Here is a 23,490-nt window from a genome sequence, read left to right as displayed (position 1 = left end):
GAATTATCCCCTAGCATTTTGCACCCTCAAACGGCAGATGGGAAGGAAAGCCCTCTCATTCACTGAGTGTCACAGTGAACCCTATAATGCTCCATTTAGAGTGGGAGCTCCTCAGCATCCTTGCACATTGCCCCGACACAGCTCCTGGGCTAGATCGGATCCGCAGTCAGATGATCAAACATCTCTCGTCCAACTAGAAGTGACATTTCCTCATCATCTTCAACCGAATCGGGTGCGATGGCGTCTTTCGATCGCAATGGTGAGAGAGCACCATCATTTCAGTGCTTGAACGTGGCAAATACCTGCTTGACTTGGATAGTTATCGGCACATCAGCCTCACCAGTGATCTTCGTAAGTTGTGAGAACGTATGGCAAGTCGGCAGTTGTGTTTGCTCCTGGAGTCACGTGGCCTACTGGCTCCATGTCAGGGCGACTTCCGCCAGGTTTGCTCTACCACTGATAATCTTGTGTCCCTCAAGTCTGTCATCTGAACAGCCTTTTCTAGGCACCAACACCTGGTTGCCATGTTATTTGACTTACGAAAAGCTTATGACATTACCTGGCGACACCATATTCTTGCCACATTATATGGTTGGGGTCTCCGGGACACGCTCCTGATTTTTATCAAAAATTTCCTGTTACTCTGTACTTTCTGTGTCCAAGTTGGTGCCTCCCATAGTTCCCCCTCATATCCATGAAAATGGGGTCCTGCAGGGCTCTGTATTGAGTGTATTTCTACTTTTAGTGGCCATTAACGGTCTGGCAGCAGCTGTCAGGCCATCCATCTCACCTTCTCTGTATCTACATCTACATCCATACTCCGCAAGCCACCTGACGGTGTGTGGTGGAGGGATGCAGATGACTTCTGCATTTTGTACTGCTCCTCCAGTACTGGTGTTGCTGTGTGGCACCTACAGGGAGCCATCCACAAGGTGCAGTCATGGGCTCTAGCCCACGGCTTCCAATTTTCAACTGCGAAGTCGTGTGCCATGCACTTCTGTTGGTGTCGTACCATTCATCTGGAACCAGAACTTTACATTAATGATGATCCACTTTCTGTAGTGGAGACATATCGATTCTTAGGACTGGTTTTTAACATCTGATTGATGCGGCTTTCTCATCTTCATCAGCTGAAGCGGAAGTGCTGGCAGCACTGTTCAGTCCTGCCTTGACTATGGGCGTCCAGTTTATGGTTTGGCGGCACCCTTGGCGTTGCATTTACTTGACCCAGTGCACCACTGTAGCGTTTGACTGGCAATGGGAACTTTCAGGACGAGTCCAGTGACCAGTGTTCTGGTGGAGGCCGGAGTCCCTCCCTTGAAGGTTAGTCAAAATTGCTCACCAGTTATGTTACCCACATTCGTAGTTCTCCTGAGCATTCGAATTACCGTCTCCTTTTCCCACCCATAGTGGTTAATCTCCCACATCGGAGGACCAGGTCAGGGCTTACGATTGCAGTTTGTGTCCGATCTCTTCTGTCTGAAGTAGAGTCCTTGCCTTTACCACCTATACTCGAGGTCCATTCATGTACACCTCCATGGTGTACACCTAGGCCGAAGCTTTGCCTGGACCTTTCATATGGTGCTAAGGACTCAGTTAACCCCAAAGCTCTCTGCTGTCACTTCCTATAGATTCCTGACGTGTACCGGTACCGTGAAGTGGTTTACACCGACCGCTCGATGGCTGATGGTCACATTGGCTTCGCGTATATACATGGAGGACATATTGAACAGCACTCCTTGCCAGATGGCTGCAGTGTTTTCACTGCAGAGCTGGTGGCCATTTCTTGTGCTCGTGAGCGCATCCGCTCATGCCCTTGCAAGTCGTTTCTTCTCTGACTCCTTGAGCAGCTTACAAGCTATCAACTGGTACTACCCCTGCCATCCTTTGGTTCCATCTGTGCCCTGGGGTGTTTGTGTGGACCCCAGACCACGTTGGAATCACAGGAAATGAACTTACTGACAGGCTGCACGGAAACCACTTCTGGAGATTGACATACCCGTAACTGATCTGCGATCATTATTACGCCGCAAGGTTTTTCAGCTTTGGAAGACGGAATGGCATAATCTCAGTACGCACAACAAACTGCCTGCCATTAAGGAGACTACGAATGTGTGGAAGTCCTCCATGTGGGCCTCTCGCAGGGACTCTGTGGTTCTCTGCTGGCTCCGCATTGACCATACGTGGCTAATACATGGCTACCTCCTCTGTCGTGAGGATCCACCTCAGTGTCACTGTGGCTCACATATGACTGTCATCCACATCTTGCTGGATTGTCCACTTTTATCCCCTCTTTGGTGGACTTTTAACCTTCCCAGCACCCTACCTTCAGTGTTGGGCAACAGTGCCTCAACATCAGATTTAATTTTACATTTTATTTCTGAAGGGTTTTTTTATCGTACCATCTAAAGGTGGGTATTTAGCTTTCTCTTTGAGGCAGCCACCCTCCCTCCATTTTAACTCTGTTGCACTTTCTTTGCATTTGTTTGCATTGGTGGTCATCTTTTCCCTACATGTGTTCATCTCGCCTTGTCTTTTTGGGGTGGACATTTTAATGTGTTGCAGAGTGGCTGGATCATCCTCTTTTATTGTTGTGATCAGCCAGCCCAGACCATCTGCTCTAAGGTTTTAATACCTTCTTCTACTTTTTCTTGTGGTGTATGTTTTCCCTATTTTTGTTCATTCCATTCATTTTCTTTTTAGGTGTGGTTCCCCACTCCTTTTTCCCCTTTTACTTTTCAAACGTACTTTGGCTGTTTTGTACCTTGAGCCATGCTTGAATCAGGAAAAAGGCACTGATGATCCTGTAGTTTGGTCCCTTTATACCCCAAACCAACCTGGATAAACTGAAAGAAGCAGAGGTTGTAGAGTTTCAGAGGGAACATTGGCGAACTATTGACAAGAACAGTGGAAAGAAATACAGCAGAAGAAAAATGAGTAGCTTTGAGAGATGAAATATTGAAGACATCAGATGATCAAGTAGGTAAAAAGACAAGAGCTAGTAGAAATTCTTTGGTCACACATGAGATATTGAAATTAATTGATGAAAGGAGAAAATATAAAAATGCAGTAAATGAAGCAGGTGAAAAGGAATACAAATGTCTCAAAAATGAGATTGACAGGAAGTGCAAAATGGCTAAGCAGGAATGGCTAGAGGAAAAATGTAAGGATGTAGAAGCATGCATCAGTAGGAGTAAAATTAGACACACCTTGATATGAATATCAAGAACTCAGATAGAAAACTAGCCTTAAGCAAAGCAGGGAAAACAGAAAGGTGGAATGGGTATATAGAGGGTCTGTACAAGGGCGACGTACTTGATGACAGTGTTATGGAAATGGAAGAGGACGTAGATGAAGATGAAATTGGAGATATGATACTGTGTGAAGAATTTGACAGAATGCTGAAAGACCTAAGTCGAAACAAGGCCCCTAGAGTAGACAACATTCCATTACAACTACTGGTAGCCTTGGGAGAGCCAGCCATGACAAAGCTCTTCTGTCAGGTGAACAAGATGTATGAGACAGGCAAAAATACTCTGACTTCCAGAATAATATAATTATTCCAATTCCAAAGAAAGCAGGTACTGACAAGTCTGAAAATTGCCGAACTATCAGTTTAATAAGTCATGGTTGCAAAATACTAACACACATTCTTTACAGACAAATGGATAAACTGGTAGAAGTCGACCTCGGGGAAGATCAGTTGGAATCCATAGAAATGTTGGAACACGTGAGGCAATAATGACCCTACAACTAATCTTAGAAGGTAGTTAAGGAAAGGCAAAACTACGTTTGAGCATTTGTAGATGTAGAGAAAGCTTTTGAATGTTGACTGGAATACTCTCTTTTAAATTCTGAAGGTGGCAGGTGTAAATACGGGGAAGGAAAGGCTATTAACAATTTGTACAGAAACCAGATGGCAGCTATAAGAGTTGAGGGGCATGAAAGGGAAGCAGCAGTTGAGAAGGAACTGAGACAGGGTTGTAGCCTATCCTTGATGTTATTCAATCTGTATATTGAGCAAGCAGTAAAGGAAACAAAAGAAAATTTTTGAGTAGGAATTAAAATCCACCGAGAAGAAATTAAAACCTTTGAGGTTTGATGACAAAATTTTAATTCCATCAGACTGTAAAGGAGCTGGAAGAGCAACTGAACAGAATGGACAGTGTCTTGAAAGGAGGATATTAGTTGAACATCAACAACAGCAAAATGAGGATAATGGAATGTAGTTCAATCATATCAGGTAATGCTGAGGGAATTAGATTAGGAAATGTGACACTTAAAATAGTAAATAAGTTTTGCTATTTAGGGAGCAAAATAACTGATGATGGTCGAAGTAGAGGGGGTATAAAATGTAGACTGGCTATGGCAAGGAAAGTGTTTCTGAAGAAGAGAAATTTGTTAACATCAAGTATAGAATTAGGTGTCAGGAAGTCTTTTCTGAAAGTATTTGTATGGAGTGTGGCCATGTATGGAAGTGAAACATGGACGCTAAATAGTGTAGACATGAACAGAATAGAAGCTTTTGAAATGTGGTGCTATAGAAGAATGCTGAAGATTAGATGAGTAGATCATGTAACTAATGAGGAGATGCTGAATAGAATTGGGGAGAAGAGGAATTTATGGCACAACTTGACTAGAAGGAGGAATCAGTTGGTAGGACATGTTCTGAGGTATCAAGAGATCACCAATTTAGTATTGGAGGGAAGTGTGGAGGGTAAAAATCATAGAGGGAGACCAAGAGATGAATACACTAAGCAGATTCGAGGGAGACCAAGAGATGAATACACTAAGCAGATTCAGAAGGGTGTAGGCTGCAATAGTTATTCGGAGATGAAGAGGCTTGCTGAGGATAGAGTAGCATGGAGAGCTGCATCAAACCAGTCTCTGGACTGAAGACCACAGCAGGAAGAAGCTGTGTGATGTAAGAGTAACTGAAGAGAAGTCATTTAATGGTCAGCGGCATGTAGCAACAGAAAAACACAAACGTGGAGTACAACAGATTGGAAATGGAAAGACGCCACAGCAAATGCTCCTAGGGGAATCCTGCGTATTAACTCTCCATTCTGTGAAGAACTTTTTACTGCTTTCCTTCATGCTGACATTCCTTAAGTAGGCTGAACCATCTAAAATTTTGTGAATCCTTGGAAAAAATAGGTAGATCTCTTCGTGATTCTTCTACATTAAGAAGGGATGATGTCAGCGTGAGTTTTTTACTTTTAAAGGAGAAAGAAGTACCATTGTCGGAACTTTGGAAGAAGACAGTCCAGGTGAAATGTTCATTAGAGACTATGAACATTTAGAAAAAATAAATTATTCCACTATTGGCAACTTGTTAGACATTTCTGTGGCTGCCGTATGAACCAAAGTCGTTGAGCATGACAATGTAGTAGTTTCTGCAAGAAATGCTGTGCCTGCTATGGTGAAATCTGCCGATTCACTAAGAGAATTGTACGCTAAAATAGTACATGTGACTTCTTTAGCTCATGCCTTACGAAGTTCCAGAAGAGGTTTGTAGTACATTCAGCTATATTGACAGATTTATTGGGCGTATCAAAAAGGTGTTTTTGAAAATCCTACATGTGTTGCGGCATTTAAGTTGTTAGTTCCAAGAATTTCCCTATAAAAAAATTCCCATTTTGACAAGATGGCGGTTCAGGATTGATGCCTGCAACTGTAACTGCCAGAACTTTCAACATTGTCTTGGTCTAAAAATGAATGTCTAATGCTGAAATTTCAGGAAAACTTTGATACATAAAATCAGATTTTTGATTTATTATGCTGCCATAAATGCTTTGGAGCAATCAGAAGTGCCACTAGCGAAACAGGTAGAACAATTGCTGCTTTTGGTTAAATGGACAAAGAAGTGTAACAATATTATGAAACGGAAAGTTGCTACTCACCATATAGCCTAGCTGCTGAGTCGCAGATAGGCATATTTTTGGATTTTCCATTGTTGGACAAAGAAATGTCAAAGAAAATGGAACAGATTTTAGAAGAAAACAAAGTATATCATACACTTTGCTCCATTTCAGTAATTTTGTTGGGTGAAAAGTCCTCTCTTAATCATTTAGATTTAGATTTAAATGTTACTGTCAGTTTTATATATTCTTCCCATGTCAGCGGAAGTAGAAAGAAATGTTCGAAAGTACTAGACTTTGTTGGCTTACAGTAGGAAAGCTTTTTTTTTTTTTTTTTCTTTAAAAATATGCACAAGGTATTCATTGTGCATTGCAACTTACAGCTCATAAATTGAAGTAAAATGAGGATGTTAAAATCATAGGTTAACGATGGTCTGACAGTACTTCTGAAGAGCACAAATCGTCAAATTCCATAGTTAAGCTTTCTTCTTTGGTGCATTTTATTCTTAAATAAATAGTTCATTGTCATAAATTGATGTACAAATTTATTTTACATTAGGAATTTTACCTTGTTTTAATATTGTTAGGTCATATTTTTATGTTGTGCATATTTTTTGTAAATTTTTGGTCTTATGGTCTTAACAGAATATTTCTTTGTGCTTATTATGGTGATTTTTAAGTCATAAAAATCCTAGTCCTAATTATAAGCTTAGGATTTCTGGACCAGCATGACCTTTAATGTTAAAGTAACTCCTCTGGACAAAATTTTAGTTACCCTCTTAAAAGATCACAATGGTTTCTTTAGAGTGCTGTAAATGGATTAGAACTGGTGCCAGGCAATGGCAATGTAGTGATGCCAATCATTTGTAGGTGATCAGTGCCGTTATATGAGCGGGCTTGGAAACGTAATCAGATGCGAGAAAGGAGTCTTGTATGTGGATGTGCCCATGATCATGCCATGAATCAAGTTGAGGCTATTATTAAGACGGGAGGTAGTGTTGTCTGGTATTAGCAAGAAGTCTCCTGGTGGTGACTAGTATTTTGTCTGGTATGTTTTCACCATGAATGCCATCTACCAAGAGGGGAAGTGATGTTGCCAAGGGTGTTTACAGAACCAGATTAATAGCCAAGTTTTATGCTGTGTGGGAGTGCTACCATTAACCATTCTGCATCAGCACCTCATTCATTTTCTTGTGTTGTCTAGTTACTGGTATTCCACAGTACTGGCCAAGTGGACATAAAATGTTGTTTGCATATTGCCCATGAGCTGTAGGGTATATTTGTTTGAGAAATTTGTCACTGATCACATCATAATATTCTGTTGTGATTGGTAACTGTTATTAAAATTGTTTACTGTTGATCCTTTCATTGAAATATGTATCACCATCTCTAAATAAGAGAATGTTATGTTGAGTGACTACTTTATTACAACTCTGAATCTTTTATAAAAGATTTGTTGTATTGGTAATAGATAGCTATTTCAACATCAACACTTTCTTACAATATTTCGTTTCAAATATTATATAGAGATTTTGCTTTGCCTTGTAAGGAGCACATGAAACTGTTACTTAGCACTGCTTTCTTGTTCTTGTATTCCCAAAACTTCCTCATCCTTTCACTTTGGCCATGTCTTCTTTCTCGCATCCACACATTTTTAAGTTTGTATTATTATTAAAGTGAGGCATTTGAACTATGAGGAAGAAAAGGTCTTATGTCACCAGCTATATATTCTCCCCCTAATTTCCAGAAGTTAGGAACACTGCATCAGAATCACTGAATATCACTCATCTCATCTTCTAATGAGAGATGATGTGGCCATTGCATTTCCAAGCTGTCTTTAGTTTCATCACCCTGGCCACTTGAAGTGATCCGTAGTTCATTTCTGTCCAACACATCAAAGCATTTAACTTCAGAAATTGTAGTACAATTTTTGACATAACATGAACACAAGTCAGTTGCCACAGTGTGTAATTGTAGGCTGTCACCAACTCTGCAGTAAACTGGTAGGTTTATTAAGCCCAGCAATCCACACAAATGGCCAACACAGTAGGTGGCAGCACTCTGTAGAACAGTTTCCTAACATTTAAGTAGTTTTACTGTATATACCCATGGTTTACTGGAAAATGGCATGCATGATTAAACACATCATTCCAATGTTTGAGACCACGTGCTCTTTAATATTTGCATAAGATATTTAATGTTTCCTCACCATGTACAGTCATTATTTGCTTCTCATCCTCACATTTAAATAATAGCAGTTCCATCCAGACATGTTTCCATAACAGATGTCTTGGCCGGCAGCTTGCCTCCGGACACCTCATATTGGAGCTGTCCAGGACATCCATCGGCATTGGAATCGTCTGCTGTGCCTACCTCTGATTCACCTATTCCTCTTCGTGCTCATAACTTTGTTGAGTATAAAGTGATTTGTTGTGTTGCGATTTATCATTAAAATTATCAACAGACCTTAAGTGAAACAGGAACTGTTAATGTAGGTTTTATGCAAACCTAGTTGTTTGGAAGGTATGTAGTGCAGAAGGGTGTGAGAAATTGATAGCTGCTAACACCATTGTGGAGCAAGTTGACACATACAAGTGGAACATTTACTAGTAATTAGTAAGATAAATTTAAAATTATATAATGAGCCTGGCAAAACAGCTGCTCTGTGGCTGCAATTGCTTCGGCTGCACTCTTATATAGTGCACCAAGCTGGTAGGATGAAGAGAGAAAAAGTAGGTTGCAGCCTGACACCTAGACCAGGACAGTTAGCCTGATAGATGTACTACCCAATCTTGTCATACGCCCACCAGTTAACATGCAATGAGAGTTGTAAACAAGATTTATGTTCTTTGTTAGGTATACTGTGTTGCATTAGCATTTGCCCAAAATGGAGAAATGGAGAAGCCACCTAGTCAGTGTGCTCTGAGGATTGCTTTACTTTCCATATTGTTTGAAGAGGTGGTGACTAGCAATTGCGAAGCATTGCCGGGTTTGCTGGTTAGATATGCAAATGTATAGGAAATAGAATGAGAAAGTGAAAAAAAAAATTCTTGGGAGCAGAAAACATAACAGATGGATGAGATTCCAGCTTGCTACGTTTCAGTCTTCTGGAACATTAGAACGAGCTGAGTTTTATAAGATAGCTGTTTGTTTACTCCATTTTCAGGGTACAGTGGGTATGTTGGGTCTTCAAAAATTATTGAAATTATTCTTCTCTCCATGCTTCTTCGAAAAAAGCCATCATACTGCGCTGACTGCATATCGGCTACACCAGACTTATTTGTGAGTTCCTTTTGCATCAAGAGGATTCCCCTCAGTGCAGCTTTGGTAGTCCCCTCACGATCATCCATATTCTCGTAGTGTATATGCAATGCTGGCTGCTCTGAGATAAGCAGTCAACCTGTCTATCTCACTACCTCAGATACTTGCAGACTGAGGGTTAGCAGCTACCAAAGTCCGATGTTTCCAGAGGGAAAGTAGATTTTATAACAAAATGTAATGCACCTCCACGTTCGGTGTCTGTTATGGTTGTGGAGAGACTACCCCTTGCTGCAGAATGTGCCCAGAGTGGCTTTAGGTTACTACCCCCCCCCCCCCCTCCTCCTCCTCCTCCTCCACTGTTGTACCTTTTTAAACTTTTATGTATGTATTTTATTTATCTAACTGTTTAAGCTAATTAACTCTAGTCTGTATAAGCTGCATTTTCTCACCATATTTCCATTTTCCAGCTCATTTTAGCTGTACTATGATGACCCTTTATAGTGTATCTTTCAGTGAACCAGCTACAGTTTATAGATGCCTAGGTTTATCTCATTTTTAACTATCTGATTAAAGTTGTGCACATTTTCAACCATGACAACATCGTCACAGACCTTGGAGCTGACAACTCTCCTTTTCTCTTTTCATATCTTTTTACCTCTTTTTCATGTTAATCGAGGGACTGATAATGAAGTAGTTTAGTCCCTTTAAACCCATAATTATCCCAGCCAAATGAAGGCTTGTGTATCCAGTCCTCCTGATACAGGGATTATTCCCCACAGTTCACATTATAGGAACAGAACACACGATACTGCTGGGCAGAATGTGTGTTTAATAATTAAGCAGAAGAGGGCAGCTTTGAGAAAGTTTCACCTTTCTATGCTTGAAAGGGTTTAGAGGGCATTCCTGGCACCTTAAAATCTATAAAGAGATAAATGAATGGGTCACTTTTGGTTGAAACATCCAGTTCCCACCAAGCAACAAATCTTCAGACAGCAAAACACATTGGGGAATATGCCATAGAGCCACATACTACCTGGAATTATAAGAAAGATGTTTTCATGCAGAAATATTGATGAAATTTGCAAAGAACAGCTGAAAGATTAGTGGGCTCTGGAAGGTGTGACTGATGTGCCAGGTATGATGAAAAGGTGAAAAGGGTAGATGGCGAGCTGATTAAATCAAACTGCTTTATCCTTACATTCAGTAGCACAACTCTCCCAGAGCATATCAAGGTAGTTTTCCTTCAGTTAATTGTGAGGCTTATATACCAAACCCAATGTGCTGTTTTAAAGGCCAGTGCTTTGGAAATACCACTCAAGCATGTAAGGTAAGAACCACTTGCAGCAAGTGTGGTAAGGCCACCTACGAGGAGTCATTTGTTCTTCCCCACCAAAGTATGTTTTGGGATCACTCTGTGTGGAATAGAAACTGCACTGTCTACCTTAAATAAAGACGGTACAGGAGCTCAAAAGGAATTGGCATATTTTATACGGTGAGGCAAAAAGATGTATAAAGCAATGCAACCTCCAGCTTTCACTACTTCGTTTGCTTCCACTCTCAGAAAGCCTATTCAGAAGCTGGTGCCTCTACACAAATGGAGGTTGATAGTGTTAGCACTAATCCTTGTGTTTGCAAGTGCAGTTGCAATGGTGGTGTTAGTATGCAGCCTATGCCACCACCCCTCCCTGTGTCAGAAATTCAGGAAAAGCCACAGTAGCTCACATTGCAGAGCTTCCAGCAGTTCAATAGGCACACTCTAGTAAACAGGCTGGCACTGTTGCTACCACTGACAATACTGTTGCTCCATATTTTCCTCTGACAGCCAAGCCTAAAGGGAAGTGCCGGTATCGGAAGAAAAGTCATAAGCTGTCATACCATCTAGATGTCATTCTATCTGACAATTCTAACAATTCTGCTTTGAAGACAATGAACTACAATGTCTGCCTGAGGCAACCATCTAGCCCCCAGACTAAGCTTCCATCCAGTGCAGAATTTCCATCCAGTGGAGACACACAGTGAAAGGAAAACCTCACCTAAAAAATGTCTCCCATACTGCAGTGGATCATCAGTGGGTTCAGGAAAAATGTGAAGAAACTGAAACTCCTAATGCACAAGTATCTCCTGTGCTTCTGTTTACAAGATACACATTTTAAACTTACTGATGCCCCTGTGCTTTGGGGCTATACCCTTCACAGCAAGGATGACCTGAGGGGGAACTTGGATGGCTCGTGTTTGTCCCTTGGAGTACTTTGCGATGACTACTGCCATTGACAGCCAGGGTCCAGCATTCCACTGCTATTGTGTGACCACGGAGAGGGATAAGTTGGACTTCAGATCCAACAATTCTGAGTCTTACAATTGCCCTTTCTCCATGTGGGACCTGTATTGGGCACTGTCTGCAGCTACTATGCCTGGTCACACCCAAATCTGATACACCATACTGTGAAACTTGCAAACAGTTTCAAAGGGATTCCTCTTAGATTGTTTTAATTGAGTTAATTGAATATGGTGAACAGTACAATTTCCCAACTTGTGGAGGAGGCAGTTTTGATACCTCTCCTCAAACCAGAAAGGGATTGAACACGTCCCAGCAATGGCTGGAATGTCACTGTAACGAGCTGTGAGGGAACATTGTAGTGAATGGTCAACGCTCGAATGGTCTGGGTGTTTAGACTAGGCAGTTCTGTAGCTGCTCTCAGTGTGGACTCTGGAGATATTGATCCACTTTTGACACTCGTAACCAGCTAGAAACGGCTATACAACAGGCTTTCCTCTGTAAACATCGTTGTATTGGGATTTTTATATATATTACTCAATTCTGTCAGACAGCAAAGGACTTGGAAGAGCTGTTGAATGGAATGGACAGTGTCTTGAAAGGAGGGTATAAGATGAACATCAACAAAAGCAAAATGAGGATAATGAAATGTAGTCGAATTAAGTCGGTGATGCTGAGGGAATTAGATTAGGAAATGAGACACTTAAAGTAGTAAAGGAGTTGTGCCATTTGGGGAGCAAAACAAAATAACTGATGATGGTCGAAGTAGAGAGGATATAAAATGTATACTGGTAATAGAAAGGAAAGAAATTTGTTAACATCGAGTATAGATTTAAATGTCAGGAAGTTGTTTCTGTAGGTATTTGTCTGGAGTGTAGCCTCGTATGGAAGTGAAATGTGGACGATAAATAGTTTACACAAGAAGAGAATAGAAGCTTTCGAAATGTGGTGCTACAGAAGAATGCTGAAGATTAGATGGGTAGATCACATAACGAATGAGGAGGTATTGAATAGAATTGGGGAGAAGAGGAGCTTGTGGCACAGCTTGACTAGAAGAAGGGATCGGTTGGTAGGACGTGTCACTATTGGAGGGCAGCGTGGAGGGTAAAAATTGTGGAGGGAGACCAAGAGATGAATACACTAAGCAGATTCAGAAGGATGTAGGCTGCAGTAGGTACTGGGAGATGAAGCAGCTTGCACAGGATATAGTAGCATGGAGAGCTGCATCAAACCAGTCTCAGGACTGAAGACCACAACACCACCACTCAGGTTTATGACACTACTTGGAGGCACAATATTCTTGGACAGCTCCCCCAGTAGGGCTTTGATGGCCACCTCCTTATATTCACTTGGTTCTTCTTATCAATTTTTTTTAATAACTATAGGAAAAAATACTCTGATAAATCACTTCTTGTTTGTTATTTTTGGGCCTAAAAAGTGGAGTTTTGAAAATTTGGATACCAATCTTTGGAGGTCATTTTGACTGGTTACTTTTGAATTCAAGGTATTTTGTCTAATAGACAATTTTGTAGAGGACACTTTTCTAAAAACAATCATGTCAATTGCAATTTTGTAACTTAACACAGTGCAGAGGTATTCAAATTTTTGCTAACAGCTCTAAACTGAAACATCGTCGTGAACTTACAAACGAAAATGGCCGCCATTCAATAAAGGTGAAAGATAATTTAAAAAAAAAAAAACTAGTTTGAACTTCTCAGTTATAGGGTAATCACATGTACAAAAATTAAAATATTTAAAAATGGTGAAGCAACCAACTTAACTTTTATTCAACAACTTCATTTGGATTGATCCAAATCCTCTACTATTTGTACGACTCTGGTGTGCACTTGCTACTCTAAAACCCTGTACCCACTCACATAGCTAATTACAAGAGTCTTTCCCTGATGTGGGGGGCACCATCCTGCTCACTCCAGATATTACTGCTACATGGTGCAGTTTTCTAACGAGTATGGCTAGTAGCTCGTCATGAACTACTTTTGCGTACATGATTACTGACCCAAGTGTCACCACACTGCACTTACTGACCAATGGTTGTTACTGCAATACTTTATGAAGGCTTTTTCCAAATTATTCCCAAGTTCTAGTACAACCATTTACATTTTCTGCTTGTGTGTGTGTGTGTGTGTGTGTGAGTGTGAGAGAGAATATTTTAATCATTCTTATTGTATTTTTACTTTACCTGACTTGCATACACACACACACACACACACACACACACACACACACACACACACACGTGTAATAGAGCTTTATGTTTTCTTTCTTCTTGCAAGTCTCAGTGTCATAGTTGTCGTGTTGCTATAGTGTTTTAAACAATGAAAGGCTTGTGTAATAATTTTTTATTTACATTGCTTTTTATATGCTTCTGCACAAGTTAATTCTACCTGAATTGCAGCTCCCAAAACTGTTTGTTCAGCCAATGGACTATAGTATTTACCATCCAGAGATAATCTTCGAAAACAACATAAGAGGAACAATAACTCGGTGAGTAACTGCTCAAATTTCACATTGGCCAAAAGTATTTTATTAAGTTATTTTATTTGTCAGATCATGAGTACAACTTTATGAATTTTCAGAGGGATTGTGCCATATGTTTGTCAGATAGCTGCTGTAAGAGTACTTGGGCACCTCAAATTTGCATTCGTTAAAATGGATGTGTTGAAGATCACACTCCACGTTAAAGAAAAAACGGTAAAAGTTCGCTGGAGGATTAGAGGAATTTCTGGGTCGAAGGTAAGTGTCTCAAGATTTGTTAAAAAAAAATTGTAGTTCTCAAATTAGAAATTTCATATATTACCGGCTACCCATATCCTCCCCACCCCTCCACCTTTGAAGACCACAGAAGGGGAAGGTAATAGCTAGAGGTAAACCAAAGTCTAAGAACATCAAGTGAAAGGTGTGTGATCAGAAAAATCTAACAGTCTTCTGTAGAGTTGGCAGAGGTATTCATACACAGACAGACACTGCTCTCAGGAGCAGTGTGACTGACAGCTGGAAAGAGAAAAATCAGTTCTCCTTGCCTTCATCTTGGGCCAACAGCCTTGCCACAATGGTAACACCAGTTCCTGTCAGATCACCGAAGTTAAGCACTGTTGGGCTGGCTAGCACTTGCATGGGTGATCATCCGGTCTGCCGAGCACTGTTGGCAAGTGGGGTGCACTCAGCCCTTGTGAGGCAAACTGAGGAGCTATTTGATTGAGAAGTAGTGGCTCTGGTCTCGGAAATTGCCATACGGCCAGGAGAGCGGTGTGCTGACCAAGTGCCCCTTCATATCCGCATCTGGTGATGCCTGTGGGCTGAGGATGACATGGTGGCCAGTTGGTAGTGTTGGGCCTTCATGGCCTGTTCGGGCAGAGTTTAGTTTTAGTTTTTTTGTTAATCTTCATTTGTAATTGCCAATGAGAAGCCTTTGTGTTAATCTGGCTTTGTCCCTGGCTTTAAGCACACACTGCTTCCACAGTATGATTTATGCCACAGCTGCTGTCAAGGTGTCGGCATAATATGCAGGGACTACCAAACAGGTGCCTATTATTGGCAGGTTTCACATGGCTTCATTCATACTGCCACTGGCACATCTTTGTCACTTAGCTGCAACTGATCATTTGCTTGTGTGTTTGCCTTGGGGAAGTAGTGTTCATTTGCAAAGAGTTCTGTGATCTTCATATGGTGAGCATCCCACAAGGCAAAATGTGGCAGATGTCTTACATTTGATTTGAAGAAGTCTGTAATATTTGTGCTTCAGATACAGAAAATTTGAAACAGAACACACATTCTTATACTATAGTAGTTTGATGTACTTTTCTGAGAAAAATGCGTATCTGAAAAGAAATTTGTTACCTTATAATGAGGATCATTCAGTAAGTCATTAGAAAAAGATAGAAAAACAAATTATTTCAGTCCACCCCCCCCCCCCCCCCCAAAAAAAAAAATCAACATAATTCCCTGTTAACTCTGTGGACTTCTCCAAATGTTGCCCTAACTCTTTTGAGCTATCTAAAAACTAGGATTTCTGAAGTTCTGCAAAGTAGGCATTTGTTTCGGTGATGACATACTCATTCAGTGTGAACCGTCATTTGTTGAACAATTTTTTCAAGTTTGGAAATAAAAATCACTGGGGGCCAAATCCAGTGAATGCGACGGATGTTGCAGTAATTCAGTCTTTAATTACATAATTTTGGCCATTGAAACTGCACAGGTTTGCATCTGTGCATTGTCGTGATGGAAGTGGACCTTTTTATTATTCAGATGAAGGTTTTTGCTTGATTTCTTCAATCAACTGGTTTAGTGACAATGCATAATAGTGAAACTTCCTGGCAGATTAAAACTGTGTGCCCGACCGAGACTCCAACTCGGGACCTTTGCCTTTTGTGGCCAAGTGCTCTACCAACTGAGCTACCGAAGCACGACTCACGCCCGGTACTCACAGCTTTACATCTGCCAGTACCTCGTCTCCTACCTTCCAAACTTTACGGAAGCTCTCCTGTGAAACTTTCAGAACTAGCACTCCTGAAAGAAAGGATATTGCGGAGACATGGCTTAGCCACAGCCTGGGGGAGACGAGGTACTGGCAGAAGTAAAGCTGTGAGTACCGGGCGTGAGTCGTGCTTCGGTAGCTCAGTTGGTAGAGCACTTGCCCGCGAAAGGCAAAGGTCCCGAGTTCGAGTCTCGGTCGGGCACACAGTTTTAATCTGCCAGGAAGTTTCATATCAGCGCACATTCCGCTGCAGAGTGAAAATCTCATTCTGGAATGCATAATAGTCTCCAGTTGTTGTTTGCCCCTTTTTCATGTGATCAACATAGATGATTCTGCATGCATTCCAAAAACCAGTGGCCATCAGCTTTCTGGCAGATTTCACCACCTTTGCCTCCTTTGGAGCCTGTTTGTCTTCAAAAACACACTGTTTTGGTTGTTCACATGTCTCTGGAGTGTAACAGTGTATCCATGTTTCATCCGCATTTATGTATTGGTTCAGAAACCAAACAGGATTTCGGCAGAAAGTGCCAAAATTGTCTGAGTGTCAACCACATGGTTGCTATTTCTCACTGAGAGCAAATTCAGCACCCATATTGCTTTGATTTTTTACCCACATCCAATTTTCCATGCAGAATTGAAAACACTGTACCTTGTGACAAGCCTGCAGCCTCACTCACACTCAGACAGAAAAGGATGCACTACAAAGTGCAGATTTGTCCCAAATTGATATTTATACAGGTATTGATGGAAAATGCAAAATTGTAAATTTGTGACGGCCGACAGATGAATGTGTGATGCTGCAGCACAGTTTCAACACGTAGATGACAAGGTTAGTAAACATGGGATATGTCGATACCAGGGCATAAAACCTTTAGTGAATTTCATTCCGTGTACTCAGTTGGAGAGTAACTATGTCTCACAGACAGAAGCTTGAACAATATATGCAAATGTCAGCATCTGAAAGAAGACATGTAGTTGGGCTCAAAGAAGCTGGTTGGAGTAATCGGCGAATTGCTTGACAGTTGAACAGGAGCAATGCCACTGTCTGATGATGTTGGCAGAAGTTACTGAACTGTGGAACAGCATCATAAAGGAAGTGGTTGACCTAGAGAGACAACAGGTTAGGACTGAGCAATCATCAGAGAGGCACTCGGAGCCTCAGATTCATCATCATCATTGGTCCAATATGCAGCTGGTGCTTCAGTGACCACAAGAACCATTAATAGGCACCTCGCAGAAAGGAGGCTGAGCTCACGGTGCCCCTTGTATGACTACCATTTACCTCTGTACACCAGAAATCCCATTCACAGTGGCGTCAGGCACATTGTTTGAAATATCATTGACTGGAGTAGAACTGTCTTCAGTCATGACTCCTGCTTCGAAATGAGCATCAATGACTAGTGGTGACATGTCTGGAAATGCCTCAGGCAATGGTGGAACCTGACTGTCGCCTGCCAGGGACACCATTTCATTTCATAGGAGATGACTCCTTTGATTGTCGTCCATGTCACCCTTACAGCACAGTGGAACATTGTCGATATTCTATGCCCCGTTTTGTTGTCCTTCATGGCAAGCCATGTTGGGCTTACATTTCAACATAATGATGCCTGCATGCACAGAGAGAAAGCTTGTAATGCTTGCCAAACCGTATGTGGGCAGAAAGGTTGCCAGATTTGTCCTCACTTGACACCCCCCCCCCCCTCCCCCACATGGTGCCTCGAGGTAATTTGGCCCAATCTTCCTTCCCAGGCTGCAGTTCGTTTCCAGTGCCCCTGCCTCCCTGTCCTTGTTCCTTCACCCCTGTGTGTTCTTACTTATGTCGACTTGGCTATCCACATGAGTTTTCGTATTCCTTCCGGTTTTTGTTCCTGTTTTCGTCCTTCCTATTTGGCACTTTTGGTCCTCCTTTGGTGTCTGACCACCTCTTCTAAATTTTATCTTCATAGTGTGAGCTATTTGAGTAACATCTCCCTCCCTAGCATCTACGGCATGGGAACCTCTCCTTCCGCTCTTCCTTTCCCACTGTAGCCCCACTCCACCCTGCTGGGTCACCAGCACATGTACCCAGCCTGTGTGGTTAGGCTTTTATGTACCCATCTGGCTGAGCCCCAACAACACAGGGATCATACTTCTAATACCTGAGCTGCCCCCTCCTCCCCTCCGCCATGTATGCCAAGGGCATTTGGAAGGACGACGGTTCAATCCCGCGTCCGCCCATCCTGATTTAGGTTTTCCGTGATTTCCCTACATCACTCCAGGCAAATGCCGGGATGGTTCCTCTGAAAGGGCACGGCCGACTTCCTTCCCAATCCTTCCCTAATCCGATGAGACCGATGACCACGCTGTCTGGTCTCCTTCCCCAAACCCACCAACAACCAACAATGTATGCCAAGGAATGGTTGCTTGTCTTTCTGGTGCATTGGGACTTCTGGCAACAAGCCGTGCCAAACTTCCATTGCTGTGGCTGAGTGACGCCCATGGGAGAGCCTGTGATTGCAGTGGGTGATATCGGAGCAGATGCTTTGCGTATGAAATGTATCAAGCTGCAAAAAACTGGCTATTCTATGTCTTTAAATAATTTAATGCTGCTTCTTTTGATCCTGTGACCATCCATTCCCTGGCTACACCCTGGAAGGAGAACCAGGCTCACCGGCTTCTGGTAATACACTTTCCCCACTATTTGGTCTGCACTCAGACTGACGAGGACATGTTAACCACTATCAAGTCATTATCTTTTGTGGAAGATAAAAAAGACAAATTTGGTGAAGTGGTGTCACACAATAAGATGCGGTTGGGTTCGCTGTTGATAAAAATTTCTGCCATCTAGTCTGCAGCCCTTTGTGTTTATGACCACCTTGGCTACATGTCTGTGTACCAGTCTTTGAATATGGTTCAGGGAGTCGTTTTTCACCGGGACCTCATCCTTCAAACTGAAGAGGAACTCTGGGCCATTCTGAAACACGAGGGTGTTCATTTTGTTTGGTGTGTTCAGAAATGTCGTAAGTACAATCACACCGATACTGACACATTTATTCCTGGATTTGATAAAGATACCCTCTCAGAGGAGGTCAAGGTTATGTGTAATCGGTGTGATGTAAAACCGTACATCCCGCCACCCATGAGATGTTTCGTGCTTCCATGCCGGACACTGTACAGTGGAATCTCTGTGGGGTGAACGTGGACACCCACTCCATGACGGGAGCGCCTGTGAGCCACTGCCTGTGTGTGTTAATTGTCATGACTGCCATTCTCTCACTCACCAGATTGCCCAGTTTATAAGAAGGAAAAGAAAATACAAGGGACTTACACTCGAAAGTCCCTTAATCATTTATCCTACCGTGGGGCTCATTTGAAATATGACGGACTTCACCCTGTGTCGAAGATTTCTAACTTCGCCTCTGTTACGTTTTTTCCCCCCCCTCCTCCTTACCAAAACTTGTCTGCGACACACACACACACACACACACACACACACACACACACACACACACACACACACACACAGTCTTTGGGCCCTAAGGCACCTCTTTCAGTTCCGGGTCTTGCAGTAGCTGGCTCTCCCTCCATGCCCTGCCATCCTTGACCTTTGAAAGAGAAGAAGAAGAAACATATATCCCAGCACAAGGACGCTCCGGTGCCCCCAGAAGTGCTTAGACCGCTTTCACAACCTGAGTCTCACTTGTTATTTATGGATGTCACCCCATCCTCGTTGTTGATGAATGGTGACCCGGTTGCGTGATTGGCTCCAGCTTGTTCACCTCCCATTTGCATCCCTGTTGCATGCTTATTCAATGGAACAGTAATGGTGTGTCTTTCTCCAAGAATCTCATTTAACCCTCGTTGGTTCAGTGCCTTCTGTTGGAACTGGGTTGGCCCTTACAGGGCTTCCAGTGGAGTTGACCAACTGACCAATTTCTTGTGGACCATGACCTGTGCCTTCTTAATAATGGTTCCCCTACTCATTTTAGTGCTGCATATGGCACTTTCTGTGCCATTGATACTTCGCTCACTCCCCCTCACCTCCCCCTCACCTTCCTCCTTCCTTACACTGTTCATCACACAATATCCCATGTGATAGTAACCACTTTCCATTGATCCTCTCATGCCCTTCCTGTCTCCCGAGGGCCAGGTAACCCCGCTGAGCTTTCTGTCATGCTGATTGGCCTCTATATACCAGCCAGGTTGTGTTTACACCTTCTTTATTAGGTTTTATTGATGAAGTCATTCATGATATGTCCAATAAGATAATTCATGCTGCTGACATTGCCATTCCCCACTTGAAGGGCCCTGTTTGCCTTCAGCCAGTTCAGTGCTGAAGCACAGTCATTGTCACGGATGTCTGTGATCATTGTTACACCTTGCAATGTCTAAGGCGGCACCCGTCCTCCGCCGGTCTTATTACTTTCAATTGAAACATCTTCATGCCAAAGCCCACTGCTTAATAAAATAGAGCAAGTATGTGTACTTGTGATGAAGCAAGCTGGGATATTTTTACTTCTCCTCTTGTTTTGCCATCTGCCTCCTTAAATTCATTTTTTCTCTTTTAACTAAGCACCATTAACATACATGAGGATAATTCGCATTTTCATAAAAGAGAAAGGTTGGCCTTCAGTTTTAAAGAACATAACAACAGATCTAACTTTGTGCTTAGTTTTATGTATGTAATTGTTTTTCTAATTTATTTGGACTATTTCTACTTAATATCTTCTGTTATAGTGTGAAATCAATAATTGTTTACGTAACTATATTTGTTAATTTTATGATTTAAACAAATAATTCAGCTTAACCCTTGTTGTAGAAGAAACTGTTAAAGAGAACAAATGTTTTGATGTATTTAGTTAAATTAATGAATTAAGTTTTAATTGTAATATCTGTACATTTAACTTCAAACAATGTGTAGTTTCAGCACCTATTATTGTTATGATATATAAGGGCCTGATTTTTGGTCACAAGTCAGTCAGTCCATGGCAGAGTTTCAGACAAGAAACCTATGTTGATTAGAACAACAATAATGCTTCAACTTAACCATGGAATAAGTGTTAAACAATTAGGCCGTGTGTACAAACAGTGACAGTGTCTGCTCCATATGTACCTGAGTATTCTTCAAGAACTGTGAACTTTGTGGTTAGGTTTTACTGCTCGTAGGTGTTCAACAGAAAACTATTGTAGCAGTATGTGGAGGTTTGCCTGCAAGCTATTAATGAGGCTTATCCAAAGTTTAACAATAGTGCACTGGCCATATATAACTGTGTATTATTGTGGGGGGTTGTGAAAAGTGAAATTAAAAGACTGTGGAAACGCAACTGAGCGTCTGTCAGCTACATCATTTAAAGTAGTCCGTATTTGACTTCCACACCCCATTTTTTCAGCCAGTACGTTGGCACTGAGGCCAACAAACGAAGAAAATAAAAGTGGGTGAACTGCTACATGTGGTGCTCCAGGTGAAGAATGAACTCACGACCTTAAGATTGAGATGTGTAAAATAGGGGAAGGGTTGCATGTGACTTGAGGTGGCTCTACAGTTGTAATGAGAGTAAGTGTTGCCACTGGGCCTCAGAAAAGCTAGAAAGGAGTACTTCTTACATCCTTTGTACTGAATTGAAAAAAGAAATGAAAAGGCAATTATCTACACATGAAACGAGAAGCTACTGACATGTGGTCCCTGTGTGAACTGTAGTTCACCTGCTGATGTTCGAAAGTACATTCCGCAACTAATTGTTCTCATGCATAGTCTGTTTCAGGATTGAAAAACTTATGAAATTATATCAAATGGAAAATATACATGAGAAAATTATAAGAGCACGGAGAATAATTGCATGTCAGTGCTTAGCACAATGAGGCAAAAATTCAGTGCTGCCAATAGTTGCGAAACAAAATGACCCACACTATACTAATTTTCAAAATTAATCTTTCCTCCCTGAGGAAGCAACAAATAGTTCTGAATGTATGTGTATTGGCATTACTTAACATTTTGCCTCCCGCGAAGGAAAGTACGTATATAATTATTTGAAAGACTAGCTAATGTCTGTCGTCAAAAGGAGCGAAGCTTTCTTTTTGTGGTACATCTTTTATTTTTTTTTCTCTTTCATTTTGTTGGTCTGCTGTTTCCTTCCTTTTGTTACACATATTTACACTTGTGGCTAGTCCTCAAGTGTGTGTCTGGAGTAATTCCTGTGAAACTCATTACTATAAGCTATGAAATTCACATCTCATCTGTTACATCTGTTTGCATTTAACATATTACCTGCTCCTTTCTATCCTTCCTCCTAACTTTCTTCCATCTGAAAAAGCAGTCTTGAGTTTTAAAAACTTGTAATTCAGTGGTCCATACATGTAGCGGTTTGCCTACTTTTATTTTCTTCATTTGTCATCTTCGGTGTCGATGTACTGGCTGAAAAATGGGCTGTGGAAGTCAAACAAGGACTACTTTAAATGATGTACCCGACAGATGCTCTGTTGTGTTTCTCAGTCAATTTCACTTTTCACAACCCCCCAATAATACACAGTTCTATATGGCCAATGCGCTACTGTTAAACTTTCGATAAGTCTCATTAATAGCTTGCAGGCAAACCTCCACATACTGCTACAATAGTTTCCTGTTGAATATCTACGAGCAGTAAAACCTAACCACAAAGTTCACAGTTATTGAAGAATAATCAGGTACATATGGAACAGACATTGTAATGGTTTTTACACATGGCCTAATTGTTTAACACTTATTCCACAGTCAAGTTGAAGCATTGTTGTTGTTCTAATCAACACAGCTTCCTTGTCTGAAACTGTGCCGTGGACTGACTATCCCGCGACCAAAAATTGGGCCCTTATATATTGTCACAATAATAGGTGCTGAAACTACACATTGTTCGAAGTTAAATGTACAGAAATTACAATTAAAACTTAACTCATTAATTTAACTAAATACATTGAAAAATTTGTTCTCTTTAACAGTTTCTTCTACAACAAGGGTTAAGCCGAATAATTTGTTTAAACCATAAAATTAACAAATATAGTTATGTAAACAATACTTTTGGCAAAACTGTTAATTACTTTGGAATTAATTAAAGGCTGGCTTTTCTAGCATGTTTTCAAAAAGAGCCAAATAGATACTTTAAGATTACTAGCATTTCGTCTTCCAAAAGTTTACAGTTCTTACAGAATTTTTATTTGTTTATAAGTCAACAATAGAATTTAAGTTACAAAACAATTATTGATTTCACACTATAGCAAAACATACTAACTAGGAATAGTCTAAATAAATTAGAAAATCAATTACATACATAAAACTAAGCACAAAATTAGATCTGGTGGCATGTTCTTTAAAACTGAGGCCTAACCTTTCTCTTTAATGAAAATGGGAATTATGTTCACGTATGTTAATGGTAGTTAGTTAAAAGTGAAAAAATGAATTTAAGGAGGCAGATGGCAAAACAAGAGAGGAAGTAAAAATATCCCAGATTGCTTCGTCACATACTTTGTCTCCTCCCTTGGTTCTTTTGTCCCTTCATCATGGGTGTGGACTATGCTTCGCACTTTCCATTGTTGTCAGCATCAGTCTTCCATTCTAGACCTTGCCCTTCCACATGGCCTCTGAACAGGTC

General features: G+C 41.3%; 1 protein-coding gene across 2 annotated transcripts in view; it reads left to right on the top strand.

The window, feature by feature from the left end:
• Positions 1-23,490, top strand: part of LOC126183821 (uncharacterized) — an 87,621-nt gene that overhangs the window by 26,625 nt on the left and 37,506 nt on the right. For both annotated transcript variants that reach the window (XM_049926074.1, XM_049926075.1), the window contains exons 4-5: positions 13,814-13,902; positions 13,995-14,151. In XM_049926074.1, the coding sequence (XP_049782031.1) occupies positions 13,814-13,902; positions 13,995-14,151 (246 nt within the window). The remainder of the gene's footprint in view (positions 1-13,813; positions 13,903-13,994; positions 14,152-23,490) is intronic.

Source organism: Schistocerca cancellata, chromosome 4 (assembly GCF_023864275.1).
Source record: "Schistocerca cancellata isolate TAMUIC-IGC-003103 chromosome 4, iqSchCanc2.1, whole genome shotgun sequence".
In the NCBI taxonomy this organism is placed as follows: domain Eukaryota; kingdom Metazoa; phylum Arthropoda; class Insecta; order Orthoptera; family Acrididae; genus Schistocerca; species Schistocerca cancellata.
Note: the sequence above shows the minus strand (reverse complement) of the source record. Positions and strands in the feature narration are given on the sequence as shown.